Source organism: Taudactylus pleione, unplaced genomic scaffold, assembly GCF_031769625.1.
Source record: "Taudactylus pleione unplaced genomic scaffold, aTauple2 ptg000154l, whole genome shotgun sequence".
NCBI lineage: Eukaryota > Metazoa > Chordata > Amphibia > Anura > Myobatrachidae > Taudactylus > Taudactylus pleione.
Window position 1 is genome coordinate 19209966 of NW_028284556.1, and position 24039 is coordinate 19234004.

The 24039-nt window shown below is 40.6% G+C and overlaps 1 protein-coding gene across 1 annotated transcript in view; it reads right to left on the minus strand.

Moving 5' to 3' along the window:
* ADGB (androglobin) overlaps positions 1-24039 on the minus strand; it is a 435925-nt gene that overhangs the window by 342443 nt on the left and 69443 nt on the right. Inside the window, exons 2-3 of the mRNA XM_088474497.1 lie at positions 11632-11794; positions 8995-9087 (exon numbers count right to left, since the gene is read on the minus strand). Of these exons, the coding sequence (XP_088330623.1) occupies positions 8995-9087; positions 11632-11794 (256 nt within the window). The remainder of the gene's footprint in view (positions 1-8994; positions 9088-11631; positions 11795-24039) is intronic.

Genomic DNA, 24039 nt, shown 5'->3' on the forward strand with positions numbered 1-24039 from the left:
TCAATGTCCCAATATTTATGGACCTGACTGTACGTATACTTGGGCAATATAGCGAATGAATCGGTAACATCGGACCCATACGTACAGTTAAGGCAGGACAGACCTCACTCAGGAATTGCTAACTTCAGCACACGCTATGAGCCCTCATGCTGTGTATGGTATTGCAGTGGATAATTTATGCACGCCCCTGCAACGGCGTTGCAGCGCACTGGCACGCCTGCGTTCACCCAACCACAACCCCTCCCCCGTCACCACCCGCAAACTGAACTTCCTGTCAATGTGCTCTGGGTCTGCAAATGCATTTCCCATCGCAATTGCTAGTTCATGCACGCGCACTGCGATGCATGCGCAATGCGAATTAATCAATCAATTGCGTGCATCTTTGCTACTGCGATTCTTGCTGAATCAGGCCCTCAAACCGATCCAGTACTTCAATCCATCATCATCAGTCTCAAATCAATCCAGTACTTCAATTCATCATCATCAGTCTCAAACCAATCCAGTTCTTCAATTCATCATCATCAGTGTCAAACCAATCCAGGACTACAATTCATCATCATCGGTCTCAAACCAATCCAGTTCTTCAATTCATCAACATCATTCTCAAACCGATACAGTTCTTCAATTCATCAACATCGGTCTCAAACCAATCCAGTTCTTCAATTTATTAACATCAGTTCCAACCTGACTGTCTCCAAACATCAGTTCCAACCTGCCTGTCTCCAAACATCGGTTCCAATCTGACCCTGCTTCATCAATTCCATATAATTGATTCTACTACATCGGTTCCTAACTGATTCTACCACTACAGTTCCAATTCAATTTCCAGTCTAATAAAGTTATTTTCTACTTTCCTCGCCTTCAGGCTCATCACCTCCAGCAGTTCCACTGCCTCCTATCTTCCCTCATTGCATGAGGAAGTCCTGGTGCAAGCCACCCAGATTCAATCACAACTCCCTAGGCTCCACTTCAGTCTCCCACGCCTATTCCAACCAACTCCAACCCTCAGACGTGACAAGAAACTGAAAAAGGAATTACAGATGTGTCCTCACTCGCCTTTGCTGCAGTCACGCCAAACAGCCCCTCTCGGCATGCCTGGTCCTGTGAGACCCTGCTAGCGCTGTTCGTCTTTTGTTGTCGAAAAGTTGCGATGCGACTAGGATGCACCAGGAGACAGGAGAATGTGCTGATTCATTTGATATGCTACACTTATATATCTGTGTGTGACTGAGTCTCTCAATCAGCATGTGAAGTGCTACAATGCAGCGGACACAGCTTTTTTCCACGTCCAAGTCCTGTTTACAGACTCAGTCACACATAGATATACAATTTTTGCATGGCAAATTATTCAGCCCAGTCTCCTGGTGCATCCTAGTCGCATCGCATTGCAACTTAGACACATGTTAAGCAAAAAAAGACGCTCGAAGCTAGCAGATTTGCACGGGACCTGACGGCTCACTCGCACCGGGCATATTACGTTGCATGGTGTATTGAGGCTAGATGGGCAAGGACACATCTGTACTTAATATTATCTATAACATCATTCAAATGTTATCACAGTATGGCCCAGAAAGAAAGATTTTCTAACATCAGTTATTGTGAAGCGATATAAATATTTTTCAGGCCTATTTAACAATAACATTTTGCAAGAGAAGCAGAGATATGCTAAGCTCCCTGGTGATACTGGCTGCCAGTTGTAAGAAGAAACTTACCACTTCATCGCCGAGTAAATGTCCCCTATGCATACAGTATATATGCCCGGCTTTGCCAGGTCACATGAGTTTTGCACTGTAAGACTGGTCTACAAGAGACAAACTGCTCAAATAAAAACAAACTTCTAGGAAAATCAGTTCACCAGTAACAATAAACGCACAGAAAGTTAGCTACCTTCAAGGACAACAAGCACACCAGACTATACACTGTACTGCACAAAGGTGAGTGGTCTCTATTGAAAGAGACAGACACTTACATTAAAACTAGCAATGGTCAATTTCTTTACACTGATTTCCCGATTAGACACACATTACTACACATTGGAAATACCCCAATGATCACACAAAAACATTGTACCCCCACCATCTTCAAACGACGCCAAATAAAACTTCAATACACCTTGTTGGTCATTTCTAAGCTTTACGCTCAGTCAGATTGAACTGTCATATTATTTATTATAGCTTGTAACACTTGTTTAACTTACATGCTAATGTGGTATTAGAGGGCGGTGTCTCTTTCTTTTATTAAATGTACTGTTTTACAGAGATTTAGGGTAATGTTCTGCCATTTTGATAGTGCAAGGGTAGCACCTAAGGTCCTTGAAGTGTATTAGGTTGCCTATAAGTTCTGTAGATGGTAAACTCATTTGATCAGTGAGTTCTATACTTTGGGTTTCAGTGTATGTAAAAGTTTTCTGACTTGTTTGTACTATAACCTACAAATACTACATTGCCTATTTACAAATGTACAATATTAATAAAATATATGAAAATAATTTTAAACATATATATGAGAACAATGTTTATACTTGGGATACATATAAAAATCATTATTTCACAATTCCAAATTGCTAGGAAACTTTTCCATATCACTAAATTACAGGGATCATGTAGAGTTGGATACAATTTATGCCAAAAATATAGGCATACATTGTGTTCATATATATGCAATTTGCATAATATGCAGCGCTGCAATTATCATAAAATTCCCACGATTCTGCGTATTACGTAAAATGTGTATTTTTTTGTTATTTCCACAAATAACATGAGATATGCTAAAAGCATATGCTAAGTTTTCAATATGTATCTTTAAAAGCCAAAAAAGTGTCTCTTACTAGTACCCAAGTTTTATCCCTGATAGAGAAATCCCTATTTATAATCATTAGATCTAAAATATTTTACCCATGGTTCCTAATCATTTAGGAGATGACTCATCCAATGGATCTAATACTTCTCGGCCCCTGTGAGTACCTTAGTAATAGTTACTCTTAATATTTGACATATTTGCACTTTTCATAACTACAACTAAAGTGCACATGTCGTCCACAAACAGTGACAGCTATCTAGAAAACGTCAAGGTCTAGGAGTAGCAGCCTATTATCACCCTAGGAATCTATGATGTCATTGAAATGAATATGGCCTATCAATTAACAGTAAGATTTAAATATAAACACTAAAAACACAGCCCCACCTGCTTCTTAGTTTGCACAAGTGTACATAATTGCTACTCTTTCGGACCAACTCCCTCATATATTTAAATATATGCTTCTTGCCGTTAACAGAACACACATGCACTGCTATGATGCTTGATAAACGACCACACCAACAAAGGTTATCGCTGGCAGCAACCGTAGAGCAAAATAAAAACAGGGTAAAACATGACAGCCAGTCCCTGCTGCATATGCATATGAGCCTATTTTCTCTTCAATTGTAAACCACACTCTAAAAATGTAAAACACCAACTATAGTTTTCACTATAAAAGATGTAAATAAGCATACATTATATTTTTCAATACGCAATCCAGTATATAAATGGAGATGAACAGCAGTGTTTAAGCAGGGTAAACTAGATACCTCTGTATGTGAATTTTTTATTTGTTCCCCAGAATAAATACAGGTATGTTTTTATTGAGTATTCTGCACATAACCACTAGATGGCATTAATCACCTATACACAAATTAGTACAAAATAAATAAATCTGGACATCATAAAAAAAGAGTATCCCCAATTTTAGTTTCATTAATGTGCATTAAGATGTATCTTGAATCCCAAAATATAGCTTTGTATAAGATTATCTACATAAACACATTTACTTGCTTTTAAAAATGTTGTTTAATTAAAGGAACATGAATTCTCCCATTTCCATTCCATCTACCACAAGTTAGTCATTGGCTATTTGGCATCTATATCTATTGCTCCAAAATCCACAGTAGTTTTGAACATTGTAATTATGGCATACTGATGTTACAACCACAGTAGAGACAAGCTGAGTAACACATTTTATAGCCAAGCTTATTGATCTGTGGCACTATGTTGTGATCTTGCTTCAGTAGAATAAGGTTTTTATGCAACATAGTTGATTCGTTGCTGTTCTGCGTAATGATAACAAAGAGTCATCCGGAAGGAGGAGAGTTATAACTATAAGACTGCAATGTTTAAATAGCATGAAACTAGAACAGTGCATTAACGCAATTTTGGTATTCCTTTTCCTTTAGGCTTTTGGCAATCAGTCTCTGGTGGTAACCTACCTTGCCTCATACTTTACAAACATGGGAAGCTCAGGCAAATTTTATTTGAACAAATTTTGGTGAGAGATATGATGGCATCGCTGCTGGCTGTTATTTACGATGCTGGGTTTTGTACAATCACCACTGTCATGCAAGAGAAGTGGTAGGAACAATAATTAAATTCTTCCCACCACTGTCTGATAAGTTAAAGCGGTTAAAGAAAGAAATTCAATTTACTGTGATATGTGGTCGGGATTTGCAGCTGTGCACATAACCGCTTAATATGGTACAGCATCCCAGGCTATCCTGCGTACCTCTGGGTTGAGAGGAGAAATCTGTGATGTTGATGTCGCAAGGTGCCAAAGAAACAGTCAAATTGCTGGCAACTTTTGTCCATTACCGCTAAATGAATTGCCTACAAACAGTCTGTATATGGAACTCCTCTGAGATCCTCTAATGACTATGCCTTCATGGCAACCATTATACTGTAGGTGATAGTTTTATTTTTTGTTTTCAGTTTATTCTAGTTTTTTTTTCAAGGTAGATTACACTTGATAACATAGACATTAGTCAGTAAGAACTTTTGGGTCTAAAAGACAGAACAGTACCCCCTCTTATTGATAATGATATAATACATAGGTGACATTAATGTATGTGTAATATAAATGTATGTATAAATTCCATATAGAGATATATTTCATGGCATCGTATCACTATTCCATTGAAGCACTTATGTGTTATGAAGAAAAATGTTCCCTCTGTAGTGCATCATATGACTTAACAATGTGCCTGGTTGTGCATATGACACACATATTAGATACACCAAGGTATTACATGACAATGTAAAGAATATATAATGCATCTCTAATACTCATAGGAAATTTTAAGAAATTAGACCCAAAGAAAGTAGCTTCAAGTTGAAGTTTCAGACATAAATGTATTCACAGTACATTGTTTATATAAAATGATCAAGACCATTTTAAGATAAGGGCTGTAGTGGGAAGTAGACTCTAAGGTGGATGACTTCAGTATTTGCCATTACAAGACTCTGGGTTTTCATAAGAAACTCTTAGAGGTTACAGATGGTTTGGGTACAGAATCCCGATGGTCAGAATGCCAACTGTTAGAATACTGACAGCGGCATCCCAACAGTCAAAATCCCAATGGATTTTGGCATTTTAACCCAATTCATAACCTATATCCTTACATCTCTCCCACAGCCTAACCCTAACCATCCCCCTAGTGCTTAGCCCTAACCCTAATACTTAGGAATCAGGTGGGATGCCGCTGTCGGTATTGTGACCATCGGCATTCTGACAGTCGGATTCCGGACTACTCCCGTTACAGATATGGTGCATTGCCATCACACAATGAATAATTGTAGTGTTAAGGTGAACTATGTATTAAATAAAGGCAGTATAACAGATGACATAGCACAAAGAAGAGTTGACTCATGTCTAAGACATTGGAATATAAAATATACAACCATGTTATGAATGGATTCAGCTGTCAGTAAAGTGACAAGAAAAATTTGCTGACAGGTTTGTTTTTTACCTTATCTACAATGCCAGGTTTTCATTATTTTGACAGCTTAGCTTCACAATTTATTTTGGTTTTATTTGCTGTCAAAGGCATATGAATTGGACGGCCAGGAAATGTGTTTCTAATGTCAAAGAGGCATGTTATTTGTATGACACCAATAACGTGAATCGCACAGTAAGCTCTGCATATTTATTTGTTTAAAGTAAGTTTTCTATAAAGGAATAATATCCAAGTATCATTAGATACCTCAGGGCCAAAATATGAACCTCAAATGCTTGAATATCTGCAAACTCTTTGCCTTATGAACACGATCTGCTGGAGCTAACAAAGTGCCCAAAGAAACCTCCATGAGCACAATCTGTTGATTCTTAAGTAGAACATGTCTTCCCAATGTTTGCAATAGAAAGCACAAAACATATGTAGTTATTCATACTCTAGCTATACAGTTAATGCTAAGTATATACTTGTTTTTAATTAGTTTTTTTTCATATGTTTTTTTAGTTATGGTTATTAGCGCATTTAGGCCCTCATTCAGAGCCGTACGCTCTGAGCAGAGCGCACGCTCTGAATGAGGGCCGCCCTCCATGAAAATGGAGCGTCCTCCTGGACGCTCGTATAGCTGTGGGTCACCACCCACAGGCTATACGAGCGTGCAGTTTGATGGCCGCGATGGTCTTGACCATCGCGACCATCGAAACTGCGAGCCGGAGCCTGCGGTTGAGGTTTTCAACCGCAAGCTCCGGAGTGATTTTGGCTCTATCAGAGCCAAAATCACTCCCACTGACATCACTAGTGATGTCAGTGGGCCGGCTTCTGACGGGAGGCGTTCCTGTGGGAACGCCCCCGTCAGGGAGGCACGCCCCTGGCACGCCCACCAAAGGGGGCGTGCTGTCAATCAACATCGACAGCACGCCCCCTTTGATCAGACACAACGAGCGAAGGACTTTCCTTCGCTCGTCGCGTCTGGCGCATGCGCACGACGGAGCTCCCTCCGTCGTGCGCATGCTCAGTGCAGAACATCGACCCACTTGCGAGCGGACAGCCGCTCGCGAGTGGGTCTGAATCAGGGCCTTAATTAGCATTTCTGTAAACCCGTCTGTAACAATATAGAGACCTGCTTAAGGAAAATAAGCAAAATATAAAATATATATAAACGACGCTGCAATGAGCGGCCAACTCAAGTGAAGAACAAAAACTGCAGCCAAAAGTAAATCCTACTCATAAATATAGTAAAACACATAAAAATAAGTGTCATAGATCACCAATAAATAATAAAAGAGATAGCCTACACCATAAACACTCACACAGTTTTAAAGCTTTAAAACCAGGAGGATTATTGCAGCTGGAGACCAGAGATAAATCAGTTGGAGCTTCAAGAATATAGTGCAAATGGGCAAGTAATAAAAATCTTGTCTCTAGAACCAATCTAAATGAATGCATGTATATAATAATATAATATCTATATAAAAATGCCTTTATAAAATATTACAATCTGGGTCAAATGTGAAAACCATAGAAAAAGAGCTATGGGATGCTGCCCAATCTTCACGGTATAAAGATCAGAATCCATCAACAGATTCAATGTGTGACCAGACTGCTAAGGGGAGATAAGTTTATCCATTTTGTTGGTTGCAGTGAAAATATGTCTCCATGCACTGCATTCAGTCACCCTTATACAGTGTTTCATGACAATATGAGGGGAATCAATTAGAGGCGAAAAGTCATATTCGCCTGTTTTTTTGTGAAAAATTCGCCTAAAAAAAAAATTCGTCAAATTCAATTCCAGGACAATTGTTTCCTAAGTGGAAACAATTCTCCAAAAATTATTCTCCAATCAATAGCTGGTGAAAAGAAAAGCAAAATCTTTATTTTGGGGTGCAAACGTGGAGAAACAACTCAGACCCCTTGGGACAGCCCCCCAAAGGACAAATACGCAAAAAAAACAGAAACAAAAACCTAAGAACACCCCAAAAAAGACATGTCATTTTTGGGGTGTAAATTTAAAAAGTGGGGGGATAAACATTAAAAGTAGCGAAAAAGACTTCTTGGGGGTCCACAAGTATGGGTCAGGTGTTTTTGGGATTGCAGGTGCATGCAGCAGGTGGATTTTTCACGTTTTTTAAAAGTTCACTTTAGAGACATAAAAACATGCTTGCACCCATTTTCAAGCACCCCAAATTTGACAGGACTATTTATTTTCACCAAAAAATACAGCTTTATGCCATTCTTCACCACTTTTGCAAAAACGCTAATAGCAAGCAATTTACACAACTTAAGTACGCAAAATAGTTTTATTAGGGCTATTAGTACACATCTATATTGATTCCCTATGTTAGAGCATCTTTTTCTGGGGTACAGACTGATTTCCCCAATTCTTTCAGTACTTTTCACCTGTTCCGCATTCGCCTATTTCCGTATTCGCCTGTTTTGCAATTGAATTAGGCGAGAAGCGGGGACGAGCACGGAATGAATTCACCTCTGAAACAGGCGAATGAAGCGAACAGTCAGGCGAAAACTTCGCCTCTAATTGAATATGGCTCTAAATGCGTTTGCAGAGTTTTTGACAAAAAAAAAAAAGACGGTCCCGTCCCCTAACCAACCAGCCATTCCCTCCTTCATGGTGTTCCTGAATCTATTCTAAAAAATATCACTGCACTTACTTTTGGCAACTTGGGGCAAGAACTGAAGTCAATTTCCTGCATTTGTTCTAAATAAATACTATTATAACTGGTAATATATAAGAAACTGAAGTTATTCAATGATTTTAAAAGTTTATAGCAGAGCTAGAAATTTCATGGTTGTCTAAAAAAAGACTATGGGTATAGTGACGAAAGTGAGAGTTTTTAGAAGTGGAGATGTTGCCCATAGCAACCAATCAGATTCTACTTAACATTTAACTAGCACCTTCTCTAGAACATAATAGCTAAATTTACCCCTATCTGTTAACATTCTTATTAAGGATGTATCTCTTTTTAAAATGTCCAAGTACCTTGTAATAATGTATTCTACACTACTATGGTTAGCAGCGTTCTTTTGTACAGATAATTGGGCTGCATAACCCTATTCCATTTTATTTTTAACTTTTTTTCAATTTCTGTCTTTTAAAAGTACAAAAGAAGAATAAAAACTGGAATTCTTACAGAATACTTGCAAGCTGTTTGTATTTCAAGACAGAACTTCCATACAAATTCATAAAGGTTGAACATTGTAATTTAGCTGCAGCAATTCTTACCCCGTTTGTTATGAACTCATGGACACGTTTCCAAGAATGAATTTTTAAATCAGCTGGTAATTCAATCTTCCCTTCAGGGTCATCAAAAAAGTGCTGAAAAACAAATAATTCAGTATTGTGGAATACTAAACACTTTTTCCAAAAAAAAAGAACACATAATGTATGTACACTGTGCCAGAAATCAACATTTCACTCAATTGAAAGTAGCACAATACCTAGATTTTACCAAAATATTAAATACCGTCCTGCAATATACTGGTTTCATTCTGCATTTGGCGTTAAAAAGTAAAATATTTGGCAGAATTTATATTTCCTATCATAACTACAGTAGGGCCCCGCTTTACGGTGTCGCGCGTTTTGGCATTACAAAGTGATGGTGGTGTTCAATTATGTATATGTTCATTAATTTGGGCAAATGTTATTTTCTTTTGCTGTTTTTTCTAGCCAGACACGCTCAACAGGATGTCAGAGAAGGGCGCCATATACACAAAAGTGCTCTCTTACTTTAAATGGCATGTTAGAAAATATTAGATTTAGTGACTAATGACTACGTTTAAATAAAAAATATTCTTCTTTTCAGATATTTTCTTTTTACGTCTGGGGTCCAGAACTTTATCCGCCGTATGAGTGGGGCCCTATTGTATATTACACAACAGAATGATTGGTGGCCTTCCCAGTTCTAGTTATACACTATATACTATGCAAAATGTGAATTTAAAAATACAGTGAGGAATGGCACTGCATGAAATACTGAAACTAAAGTGGAATTTAAAGATTGTATCAGTCATTTCAGGTTTCTGGAAAATGGCCTGTGCCCTGTTCCACCACACAACTTTGAGCGGTATCCAAGCAGCCCCGAACATTATTTGGGCGCGAATTGACCCCATGATCGGCAAAAACGGGGAGTTTTCACTGATTATCCATGATTTTCGCCAATGTTTTTTTCATCCTATCCTATTATTTCGGTCTAAATAATAGGATAGTTCTCCAAAAAACACATAGGTGCCGCGATAAGCTCACAGACTTATGTGTTTTCGTGTTTATTTCGGGACATCAGGTCCCAAAAAAAAACCCTTATAAGTGCCGGCGTCAGGCCCACTTCGGGGCTAATTGGATAGCCCTGGGCGAGGTATTTAGCCACGGTAATCTACTGCGGCAAATTGGATACCCCCGTTTGTATACGAGTCATTCATATAGACAAGTTACATAAGTTACTAGCTGCCATTATGTTCAGAGTAACACAGGCAAAATGCAGGATGCAACATATATGCATTTTGTTTTAGCATTTTGGTGTGATGGAGGATTGTCTAGTCTCCATCCTGCCATACCCTTGCTTTGCCTGAAATGTCCCTGTAGATGAGATCCTTTTTTTAAAATCCCCATTTGGCAGTTCAAAAGTAGGTGTTATTGGCTGTGTACATGCACACCTATACAGTACTTGTATAGGTGTGCTGATTGTTACCTGCCGTAGATCGGTTTTACATTCCACTACGGCATGCATTCGTACACTACAGAGCACTCCAAATTCCCTTTATAATCACTAACCTAAAATCCATAAATAAGGAGATTCTGAAAATAAAATCACAGTCACAGGTAGAATTAATAAAAATATTAAATACTTTGGGCCTGATTCAGACCCGGACGCTATGCTGCGCTCGCTCGCATTGAGCGATTTTTCACAATCTGCGCATGCGTATGAGTCGCAATGCGCGTGCGCCAACCAATCATTGCGATGGGAAAGTGCTCGCCCGTAGCCCGCAGTCGGGCCGCTATTTTGATTGACAGATAGTGCCGTTTGTGGGTGGTAAGAGGGGAAGGTGCTTGAAAAGTGGGGTGTGGATGTGGGAACGCCGGCGTCCCCGACCGCCAGAACGGCGTTTAATGGGTGTGCATAATTAGCAAAGTAGCGTCATTACACACGTAACTGGGTTGTATTTTAGCCAGAACTGCTCGCAATGTTGTGGTGGGAAAAGGCTACCACAAGCGCTGCGAGCAGCTCCGATGGCTCTCTATGTTCCCGATTAATCCTACAACTGCCGGAGATGACGTGTGTTGCGAGTGGCAAAGGAGCGTCTTTATACAGCTGCGAGCGCATAGTGCGGCCACTCGCTATTACTTAGTGGGCGGCTTTATGCGACGCAGTGCGAGCACGTGATTTAAATAGCCGGCCCCTTTTAACCAGCGAGCGGACGCAAATAGCATCCAGGTCTGAATCAGGCCCTTTGTGCCATAAATCACACAGGAACATGCCGATGCATTAGTAAGTGTAAGAACTGCAATATAGACTTTTATTTTCATGTGTTTTAAACCCTGAATGCTTAATGTGCGGTTGTTATTATACCACTACAGGAATCATCACAGAAGTAAATTAGTCACTCAAGCTAATGACCACCCCTTCTATTTAAAAACTGGTAGACTGGATAGCAAAGCATTCTCAGATGCTGAGGCTACGATGGGCACACTCGCTGCTTACAAGTATCACAGTATTAATGATTTATTAATAGGACATTTATATTTGCTTTAGTCATACTAGTGTTGAAATAACATGAGCATTTAAGTATGTCAAATAGGATGTTATAAATTCATTTGTCAAAAACTATTAGAAACTTATTTCTGGCAGTCTAGGAAAATACTTACTAATCCTGGACTTTTTCCAGTTTTATCTTTCTCCTTTCCAGCTTTTCCTGTATCCCATTTCTCAGCATTTATATCTGCTTCATTCCACTCAGGCCATATAGAAAATGTTCCTTTCTTGAACTCAACCGATGCAGTCAATACACTGGCAATCACTGACAGCGAGCTAGAACGAAGAACACTGGGTTAATGTAGTGAGGTGATTGCTGATCAAAGCTAATATCCCATTGTTTGCTATGGATTACAGTATACTTTTTGACATATGAACCATGTTAATATATAATACTTACTGTACAGCAGTATTTATTAATAGAACATGTTTTCATGCCTCTTACTATATTGAGTTGTGGCAACCAAAGCATGCAGATTGATATTAGGACTGTGCTACATTAATACAAAGGGGAAATAAGTGGTGAGGATAGAATAGACTTCCACACTTTATGCTGCTAATACTTTCTGTCATCAGTCAAAAGGAAACGCTGAATGTAGATGTTGTAATGCTGCGTACATACGGAACGATAAGCTGTCAGATTTTAACGATATGATGGTCGATGCGCGGCCACATATGGTCGTTATCGACCAACTACCGTCGCCTGTACAAGCAGGCAGACCTGGTCGATATCGACAAGGTTACCCTCTTTAATATAGGAACCCGCGAATGTAGTTCGCGGGTTTTTATAGTCGTTAAGGGGTTACTGCATGTGTTGGATGAACATCCAACACATGCAGGACGATCAGACAATCATCTGATCGTTGCCATCGTACCGTGTGTACGCAGCATTACATGGTAATGTCAGCCAGCTGGCCAATTCTGATTGGGAAACAGCTAAACTATTCCAGTACTGGTTTAGAAGTACTAGATACTTAATATAAACTGTTTACAATTATTCAAGTGTGATTGACTGATGTGTCATCTAAAGGTAACGTAAAGTAAGGTGCATTTAATGCACAACAGAAACTAAATATTTTTGTACCACTAACACAAACTAACTGCTAGAAGTCACAATAATATTTTATGAGTAAATGTATTTAATGTGCCTAAAATGTATAGATGCTTTATTCTGCTGATATAGTGAGTCCCTATTATATATCAGGGATCACCCAGGGTTGCTTTGCGCCCACGGCAGATTTAGTTTTTTTGTGTAATACTCATTCAGCATCAGACCCTCTATGTGCAGGGTGCTCAGAGTACAGGGTTACACCGAGCTGCAGATTATCAATGCAGTCATTCAAGGCAAAGTTTTCATTACACCGTGCTTCTAACGCTTTCAGATGTTGTTTACATCTTTATTTTTTTTTTACATTTGCATGAAGCACAAACACATTAGAATAGCCAATGGACATTATGAATACTTAACAATGACTTTTGGTCTGTATAATCTTCATTCAAGATTTTTTTTAACAGTGTTTTACAGATATCTTGTGAACATTCATGGTAGTTTATATAGAAAATATTTTGATCTGTTCATGCTCTAAAAAAATTCTGTTTTGTGTCTTTCAGGTCAATTCTTTTTCTGCAGTGCATAATGGGGCTCTGAACGGATGCTGCTGCGACCACGTTAGCAGCTTTGCCAGTCTTGCAGCTGCGACTTTATGCTAATGCTAGTATCAGACGTTTGCCTGGTGTACAGCTGTGCATCTGAATGCAGAAAGGCTGGGAGGCCCACTTTGAGCGGCTGCAGTCACAAACATCGGGAGCACCATTGGGACTTGCACCAGCACAATCCTAGGTGCAAAATCTCCGTCAGAGTTTATGGGCTTGATTCAGCAGAGGATGGAGATACTATCGCAGCTGCTTACATGGTAGCAGCTGCAATAGCACTAATAAGGTAATGCAGCAGAAGGCGTCATGCCTCCTGCATGCATTACTGATCCGAGTTGCGTTCTAAAATCTGCGAGACCATTGGCTGGCTGAGTGACCCATGGGTCACGCAAGGCAGCCGCCACAGATGCTAAAAAGAGGCCAGGAATCTTTGTCAGTCTACGTACAGTACATGCTATCCTTGTCTTTAGCCCACAACGGTGGCAACACAACTCCATTTTGGGAAACAGAGGCTGTCGCCGCCCCTCCCTTCCCTGAAACGGCAGCAAACTGTCAATCACTGACAGTCTGCTGACAAATTGCGAGCCACAACGCAGACCTGTACTGCACATGCGCAGTATGGGTCCGGCGCATGCACAGATTCCTGAACGTCAGGAATCTGCATCCAAAAATTTGCTGCATCCTCTGCTGAATCAGGCCCTATGTATGCAATTAAGCGTCTGAATCTGAAACCACTCCTGCGACACGTCCGCAACACTCCCATAACACACTCAGCATTCCAACCATACATCACATGCAACCTGCCCTTCCTCACATGCACTGTAATGTAGGTCAATATTAAAAACAATATATAAACACTTTTAGGTACAAATCTTTAAAACCTGGAAATGTTCCTGGGACTTAGGAGCAGGTGTCAGCTATGATAGATATGCTCTTATATACACTCAAAAGCCCAAACACCAGACACACACATGTGAACATAAACATACAAACTTGCACACAGAGCACAGTTAACACTTTGAGGTTTTAGTGGCAATCACAGAGTATCACCGACGGTAGCCATATTCACAATAGCTTTTCTATGCCGTTCTCATTTGAATATTTACTTTATTTTACACCAAAATTTTGTTTTATATTGTATTATTTACAGAATTTACAGACCTGGGAGCCCAAGCTGGTGCTTGAAGCGCAGTGTGCATGTGTGAATCAGCACAACTGGGTCACACATGTGCATAGGGGACCTGGATTGGCCAGTGAAGAGGTATGCTAATTATTTTTAGACCATATTGCTAAACAAGAATGTGAGGGGCAGGGTTGTCTTAACGGCAGTTTGTGCCTGGCAAAGCAATGTACTGGGGACCCTACCCACCCATTCACGGGAAAAAATGTAAATGATCAATAAAATTAAATCCCCTGCATGCCCATCAAACCTCCACACATGCCGAGCGACTGGTCTGAAGCCGGCAGATGAATTGAAACTGGGACTGAGCTGAGTACTCGTCACCGAGGGGGGATGGGGTGGGGGAAGTTAGATCAGAATACAGTGCACCGGTGGCCGGCTTATAAAAATATCACAAATTTACCAACTGGCCGCAGCTGCAGGGGGTGGGTTGGCGGGCCCCTACAAGCTTTGGGCCCTTGGGCATTTGCCCAACATACCCAGTGGAAGAGAAGGCCATGGTGAGGGGCAGATTCAATTATCCGAAGGGCTTACTGTGGGCTGGTAGCTGCAGGCTTTAACGCCCGGAGCTATACAATTAGAAGCCCATTTCCACATGTGATAACGTGCGGTAAGCCCATGGCAAACACGCATTAACCTATAGATTCTGGGTTAAGTGTCCGCACAGCAAGCACCACAGAGTGCACTTAATGCAGATTTTTCTTTACAAACAAAAAATGGCAGCTGCTCAATCAATCTAGCAGCACTAATCAGGTGCATGACAGGGAGGGGTCATACTAAGTAGAAAAAGGAGGGGGGTTTAACCCCCTATTGTTCCTCAGCACACTGAATAGTACCTGCAACAATATATGAAGACTTTATGGTCATAGAAATCAGAGATATTAGTTGCATGCATTTGCAAATACATGGGAAGCTGCTAGGCCACGTCACGGCTTCTCTGTCTCTAGCAGTCCCTAACACTAAGGGGTTCACATCCGGGGTGCAGTGCACCCCGAAAAACATCCAGCCCAGGACCCCCCCCAGGGCATCACACGAAAAATGGAAAAAGAGTGACAGTGCAGTGTAAAGTATAGGTGTGTAAGACTAATTAATGAGTGTTGGAAAAAGGGGTTAAAATATATGTGAATTATTACATGAAAAAAATACAAACATAATATGTGATGTAAAAAGCAACTATGTGTATTAAGTGATGATGCCATGAGGGGGCCCAACCAGACCAGCCCTGGGGGTCTTACGCCCGAACGCTCACCCCAAATGTAAAATATACCAATTATAAGGCCTCATGATAAAGGCACATATAAATTTTGTCAAATGTAAAGCCTCCTGATAAAGGCACATACATAAATGCATCCACATTGAGAGCCAGCTTACCTGGGAGTCACCCCTGGGAACTCCAACTAGCACTACTAGAACCAGCAAGCCGTGACGTGGCCTAGCAGCTTCCCATGTATTTGCAAATGCATGCAACTAATATCTCTGATTTCTATGATCATATAGTCTTCATATATTGTTGCAGGTACTATTCAGTGTGCTGAGGAACAATAGGGGGTTAAACCCCCCTCCTTTTTCTACTTAGTATGACCCCTCCCTTTCATGCGCCCCGGATGTGAACCCCTTAGTGTTAGGGACTGCTAGAGACAGAGAAGCCGTGACGTGGCCTAGCAGCTTCCCATGTATTTGCAGATGCATGCAACTAATGTTTCTATGACCATATAGTCTTCATATATTGTTGCAGATTTTTCTTTGCAGCTCCTGGGGCTTACCACACATCATCTTCACCTTCACTTCACCTTTCTTGTTAGAGCGGTGTCTTGGGGTGGCTTAGCTGGGCTAGTTTGGGGGTGTCCTGCGCTCTGGATTTGAACCCTAAATTTTGTTTTATATTGTATTATTTACAGAATTTACAGACCTGGGAGCCCAAGCTGGTGCTTCAAGCGCAGTGTGCATGTGTGAGCCAGCACAACTGGGTCACACATGCGCATAGGGGACCTGGATTGGCCAGTGAAGAGGTATGCTAATTATTTTTAGACCATATTGCTATACAAGAACGTGAGGGTCAGATTCAATTATCCGAGGGGCTTACTGTGGACTGGTAGCTGCAGGCTTTAACGCCCGAAGCTATACAATTAGAAGCCCATTTCCACATTTGATAACGTGCGGTAAGCCCATGGCAAACACGCATTAACCCATAGATTCTGGGTTAAGTGTCCGCACAGCAAGCACCACAGAGTGCACTTAACGCAGATTTTTCTTTGCAGCTTCTGGGGCTTACCGCGCATCACCTTCAATTCACTTCACCTTTCTTATTAGAGCGGTGTCTTGGGGTGGCTTAGCCGGGCTAGTTTGGGGGTGTCCTGCGCTCTGGATTTTAACTAGTATGTTAGAGACCTACCTGACAAAGGTTACCCAGATGTGGTGGGTAGGCCCATAACCTTGGCCAAGATTATGCCAAAAACCTCTATTCAGTGCAAAAATGTATTTATTTCTATACAAATCAGTTAATTTGGAGTTGAGTACCTGTATTTCTTTTTGTATATATACCAACTGTTTCCACAGGTAGCACCTCCAATTATATATATATATATATATATGCAACAACTGCTTGGCACTCTTCCTCTTATGTATAAATGGGTGCCCTCTGCAGATAATCACAAAACAGGCAGCAGTGGCAGCGGCACTCCTCAGTAAAGAATATGAGACTGGTTACAAAGAACCTAATTTACTTCTTCAACGTTTCAATCACAATAATGATTTTCATCAGGAAGACAATACTAAACAATAAGACACTTACCTAAATAACATCTAAGAAAACACCACGAGTGCGGCTGGCTCCATCCGTCCACTGGGGGCGTCTGACGTCATCGCATAGCACTACGCAGCTAGCGCGGCGTCAGCAAACCCGTTACCAAGGAAACCAAGACAACAATTGTGACATAACGATACCGGCACCAATAACAACATAAGATCATAGCAGCAGTATAACTTAAGGGAATCAGAAAACAATAACAGTGACCTAACTGATAAAGACTGGGTATAATTCCAAGAATAAAAAAGAAGAAGAGGCAACAAAAAGCTGTCTAATAGAGACTGTATGTGCAGCGTATAATACTATAAGGGAAATAAACGAATATGAGTATCTGAGTGGGTAACAGAGAACATGGTTAATTAAAGCAAGATAAGGATAAGGTCTCATTCAAACCATTCGGCTGTATGGTATTGAGACGATGTATCCAGAATGCTTCTCTTTGCAAAAGCTTACGGGCCCTGTCACCTCCTCTGTGATTGTCAGGGACCTGGTCAATCATTTTATATCTTAACGTAGATAGATTGTGTCTGTACAGACGAAAGTGGCGAGCCACCGGCTGATCATTGTCCTTACCACTGAGGGCTAGTCTAATGGCAGACCTATGAAGGGCCATTCTCTCACGGAACTGTCTAGTTGTTTTGCCGATGTATAATAAGCCGCAGGGACAACGAACAAAGTAGACTACATACTGGCTAGTACAAGTCAGTACATTATTAATCTTGTATCTATGTCCCATGTGTGGATGGACAAAACTGTCTCCAGTTTCCAGGTATCCACAGGTCGTGCAGCCCAGACATTTATAATTGCCCGGTTTTTTGGTCAAGAAATGTGTAACGGGGGTATCACCGAAACTGGTGATGTCATTGTGTACCAACCAGTCACGAATGCTTTTACCCCTTTTATAGCAGGGCAACAACGAAGTGTTTTTCAAACTTTTAAGATTCTGGTCTTTGTTGATCATTGGCCAGAACCGTTTCGCTGTACTGATTATATGTTCACTTGCCGTATTAAAGCTGTTAACCCACACCAATTTGTGATCGCTACCATTCTTTTGAACATTAGGCAAAATCTCCTTTGGAGTAGCCAACGCTCTTGTTCTGGCTTTAGTTAACAATTGTCTGGAGTAACCCCTATCCTCAAATTTCTTAGTCATGATGTCAAGTTCCCTTGACTCATCATCAGGGTCACTGCATATCCTATGTATCCTCAAAAACTGCGAATAAGGCAGTCCCTTTTTGAGGTTACCTGGATGAAAACTTGTGGATAATAACAAGGTATTCCTGTCAGTAGGTTTTCTATAGATAGTCGTCTGGAGTGCCCCGTCCTTAAGTCTGACTAAAACATCCAGGAAATGAACCTCATTGGCATGTATGTCGTATGTAAACTTAATATCACTGTCTAGTGTATTGATGTTTGTCATCATTTGTATAAAATCTTCCTTACTGCCAAGCCAAATTATGAATATATCATCTATGTACCGTGTGAAGAACCTTATCCTTTCAGCATAGATGGTGTTGCTGAAGAATAGGTCCTGTTCCACACGGTACATAAAGCCATTGGCATACGCCGGAGCTGCACATGAACCCATGGCGCAACCGTGGGTCTGTAGGTAAAAATTACCATCAAACAAAAAGTAATTTCTGGTAAGAGTAAGGCGTAATAATTCAATAAAGAAGGGTAAAGCTGGACCATCATAATTGGTGTTGTTGGTAAGTAAATGTTCTATGGCAATCAGGCCTCTAGCATTAGGTATGCTCGTATAAAGGCTTATTACATCTATAGTACAAAGCCAACAGTCTTGTGGTAAATCCCGCAACGTGGTAAGTTTGCGTAAAAAAGCAGTCGTGTCCCTTAAATATGATTTTTCAGCTTGTATCACCGGCTGTAGATGGTAATCAATAAATCTTGAAGTTTCGTAATATAGTGAGTCCCTGGCCGATATAATAGGCCTCCCCGGTGGATTAAGGGGATCCTTGTGAAGCTTAGGTAATGTGTAGAAGACTGGTATCTTTGGTGCCGTGGGTAGAAGCATGTCCTTGGTGGTTTTATTTATATTGTGTTCTTCCACAGCCAATTCTAGTATCTCCTGAAGTTCCTGCTGATATTTGGCAGTTGGGTCTCCTGCCAATGTGCAGTAAACTTTGGCATCACTTAATTGTTTAAGAGCTTCATTACGGTAGCTGGAGATATCTTGTATTACAATCCCGCCCCCTTTATCAGCGGGGCGGATAGTAATACTTTTGTCACTACCAAGTTGTTTAAGGGCTGTCAATTCATTTTTGGATAAATTGTGATGTATCTTATTGTCCCTTTTGCTGTATTTAGTGATGCTGGATTCCATCAAATTAGTAAAACCCTTGATAGCTATATTGGTGGATGCTGGTTCAAAGGTGGAACTGGATTTGCTAGGTTGGAACCTAGAGGGATTCACTGTTGTATCAATTTTGTCATCATAGAACTCTTTTAAACGAAGTTGTCTGTTCAGCCTGTGTAGATCAATTTTACTTGTCAGTTCATCATGTAGTACTGTGGGAACAAAACTTAATCCTTTTTGTAGTACACTCATTTCATCTGTACTCAAAGTCCTACTGGAGAGGTTATAAATTATTTCTTTTTCTTTGGTGCCTGTTTTTTGCCTCTGCCACTGCCCTCCTCGTCTTGTGAAGAGTCTGGGGGGAGATCTTTTTTGGCTCTTGTAGTCACGACTACAAGAGCCAAAAAAGATCTCCCCCCAGACTCTTCACAAGACGAGGAGGGCAGTGGCAGAGGCAAAAAACAGGCACCAAAGAAAAAGAAATAATTTATAACCTCTCCAGTAGGACTTTGAGTACAGATGAAATGAGTGTACTACAAAAAGGATTAAGTTTTGTTCCCACAGTACTACATGATGAACTGACAAGTAAAATTGATCTACACAGGCTGAACAGACAACTTCGTTTAAAAGAGTTCTATGATGACAAAATTGATACAACAGTGAATCCCTCTAGGTTCCAACCTAGCAAATCCAGTTCCACCTTTGAACCAGCATCCACCAATATAGCTATCAAGGGTTTTACTAATTTGATGGAATCCAGCATCACTGAATACAGCAAAAGGGACAATAAGATACATCACAATTTATCCAAAAATGAATTGACAGCCCTTAAACAACTTGGTAGTGACAAAAGTATTACTATCCGCCCCGCTGATAAAGGGGGCGGGATTGTAATACAAGATATCTCCAGCTACCGTAATGAAGCTCTTAAACAATTAAGTGATGCCAAAGTTTACTGCACATTGGCAGGAGACCCAACTGCCAAATATCAGCAGGAACTTCAGGAGATACTAGAATTGGCTGTGGAAGAACACAATATAAATAAAACCACCAAGGACATGCTTCTACCCACGGCACCAAAGATACCAGTCTTCTACACATTACCTAAGCTTCACAAGGATCCCCTTAATCCACAGGGGAGGCCTATTATATCGGCCAGGGACTCACTATATTACGAAACTTCAAGATTTATTGATTACCATCTACAGCCGGTGATACAAGCTGAAAAATCATATTTAAGGGACACGACTGCTTTTTTACGCAAACTTACCACGTTGCGGGATTTACCACAAGACTGTTGGCTTTGTACTATAGATGTAATAAGCCTTTATACGAGCATACCTAATGCTAGAGGCCTGATTGCCATAGAACATTTACTTACCAACAACACCAATTATGATGGTCCAGCTTTACCCTTCTTTATTGAATTATTACGCCTTACTCTTACCAGAAATTACTTTTTGTTTGATGGTAATTTTTACCTACAGACCCACGGTTGCGCCATGGGTTCATGTGCAGCTCCGGCGTATGCCAATGGCTTTATGTACCGTGTGGAACAGGACCTATTCTTCAGCAACACCATCTATGCTGAAAGGATAAGGTTCTTCACACGGTACATAGATGATATATTCATAATTTGGCTTGGCAGTAAGGAAGATTTTATACAAATGATGACAAACATCAATACACTAGACAGTGATATTAAGTTTACATACGACATACATGCCAATGAGGTTCATTTCCTGGATGTTTTAGTCAGACTTAAGGACGGGGCACTCCAGACGACTATCTATAGAAAACCTACTGACAGGAATACCTTGTTATTATCCACAAGTTTTCATCCAGGTAACCTCAAAAAGGGACTGCCTTATTCGCAGTTTTTGAGGATACATAGGATATGCAGTGACCCTGATGATGAGTCAAGGGAACTTGACATCATGACTAAGAAATTTGAGGATAGGGGTTACTCCAGACAATTGTTAACTAAAGCCAGAACAAGAGCGTTGGCTACTCCAAAGGAGATTTTGCCTAATGTTCAAAAGAATGGTAGCGATCACAAATTGGTGTGGGTTAACAGCTTTAATACGGCAAGTGAACATATAATCAGTACAGCGAAACGGTTCTGGCCAATGATCAACAAAGACCAGAATCTTAAAAGTTTGAAAAACACTTCGTTGTTGCCCTGCTATAAAAGGGGTAAAAGCATTCGTGACTGGTTGGTACACAATGACATCACCAGTTTCGGTGATACCCCCGTTACACATTTCTTGACCAAAAAACCGGGCAATTATAAATGTCTGGGCTGCACGACCTGTGGATACCTGGAAACTGGAGACAGTTTTGTCCATCCACACACGGGACATAGATACAAGATTAATAATGTACTGACTTGTACTAGCCAGTATGTAGTCTACTTTGTTCGTTGTCCCTGCGGCTTATTATACATCGGCAAAACAACTAGACAGTTCCGTGAGAGAATGGCCCTTCATAGGTCTGCCATTAGACTAGCCCTCAGTGGTAAGGACAATGATCAGCCGGTGGCTCGCCACTTTCGTCTGTACAGACACAATCTATCTACGTTAAGATATAAAATGATTGACCAGGTCCCTGACAATCACAGAGGAGGTGACAGGGCCCGTATGCTTTTGCAAAGAGAAGCATTCTGGATACATCGTCTCAATACCATACAGCCGAATGGTTTGAATGAGACCTTATCCTTATCTTGCTTTAATTAACCATGTTCTCTGTTACCCACTCAGATACTCATATTCGTTTATTTCCCTTATAGTATTATACGCTGCACATACAGTCTCTATTAGACAGCTTTTTGTTGCCTCTTCTTCTTTTTTATTCTTGGAATTATACCCAGTCTTTATCAGTTAGGTCACTGTTATTGTTTTCTGATTCCCTTAAGTTATACTGCTGCTATGATCTTATGTTGTTATTGGTGCCGGTATCGTTATGTCACAATTGTTGTCTTGGTTTCCTTGGTAACGGGTTTGCTGACGCCGCGCTAGCTGCGTAGTGCTATGCGATGACGTCAGACGCCCCCAGTGGACGGATGGAGCCAGCCGCACTCGTGGTGTTTTCTTAGATGTTATTTAGGTAAGTGTCTTATTGTTTAGTATTGTCTTCCTGATGAAAATCATTATTGTGATTGAAACGTTGAAGAAGTAAATTAGGTTCTTTGTAACCAGTCTCATATTCTTTACTGAGGAGTGCCGCTGCCACTGCTGCCTATATATATATATATATATATATATATGTTCAGGGTATGCAGTCTGAGGCCCATTTCCTATATGAATCCAATCAGTGCATTGTTTTGCACACCTGGAAAGCCTGAGACACTTTCCACTCAGACCAGCACCCCTACTACATTGGTTTAGAGCATGGAGTCTGGCATTGTAATTTGCACACCAGTCAGAGGCACAATATAGGTAAGTCCTGCAAATATTTAGACTGTGTAGTGCAGCTTTGGTTCATTTTTGAGGCGTGGGTCCAACTGGATTGCTTTGATTGATCTGCCTCAGGGCACTGCAGTATAACACATTTTTCCTTTAACACTTTTTATAGCTTCACTGTCTGTTTTTTATATATGTATTTCACTTTTTTATTTTTATTCTTTATATGCAGCTGCGGCTGCTCTTAACTAATTCTTTTACACTTCACCTTTCTTATTATGAGACCGGTGTCTTGGGGGGTTTAGCTGGGCTAGTTTGGGAGTGTCATGCTCTCTGGATTTGAACCCTAGTATGTTAGGGACCTACCCTACAGAGGTTACCCGGATGCAGTGGGTAGGCCCATAACTTTGGCCAAGATTATGCCAAAAACCTCTATTCAGTGCAAAAATGTATTTATCTACAATCAGTTAATTTGGAGTTGAGCACCTGTATTTCTTTTTGTGTATATACCAATTGTCTCCACAGGTAGCACCTCCAATTATATATATATATATATATATATATATATATATGTTCAGGGTGTGCAGTCTGAGGCCTATTTTCTATATGCTCACCGCGCAGGGCAGTGTCAGTAATTGAGTAGCTCAGGGCAGAGCTGTAGCCGCACATAAACCCCGCGGCTAACTGAATTTGCCCTTTAGTCTGGCCTAGTTTTTACAACAATTCAAACCTGGGCAATACCTGGTTATTAAATCCATGCAGAATAGTATCATAAGCTTGTGGTTTTATATTGGTACAAAGACTCCCTACAGTAGGAATGTTTTTTTGTATGTGTTTTATATGTTTTATTTTATTTTTCTTTATGTCATAGACATATGATTCATAAGGCCCCCATACACGGTGCGGCTTGCTCACAATCCAATCTCGTTTGCGATTTCTCTTGAATTCCTGAAATCTTCCGGTCATACGATATTGTGCTCACACACGGTACGATTGTACAAACGACTATACCATATAGATGGGTCGTAATCGACTGCAGATCGCAAACGATATATCGTTTGTAGCAAACAACTTCACGATGCTGGAATTTACATAATGGGAGGAAAAGTGACAACATATCGTACATCGCATCGTACATCATGCACACATGGAACGATGTGTGTCAAA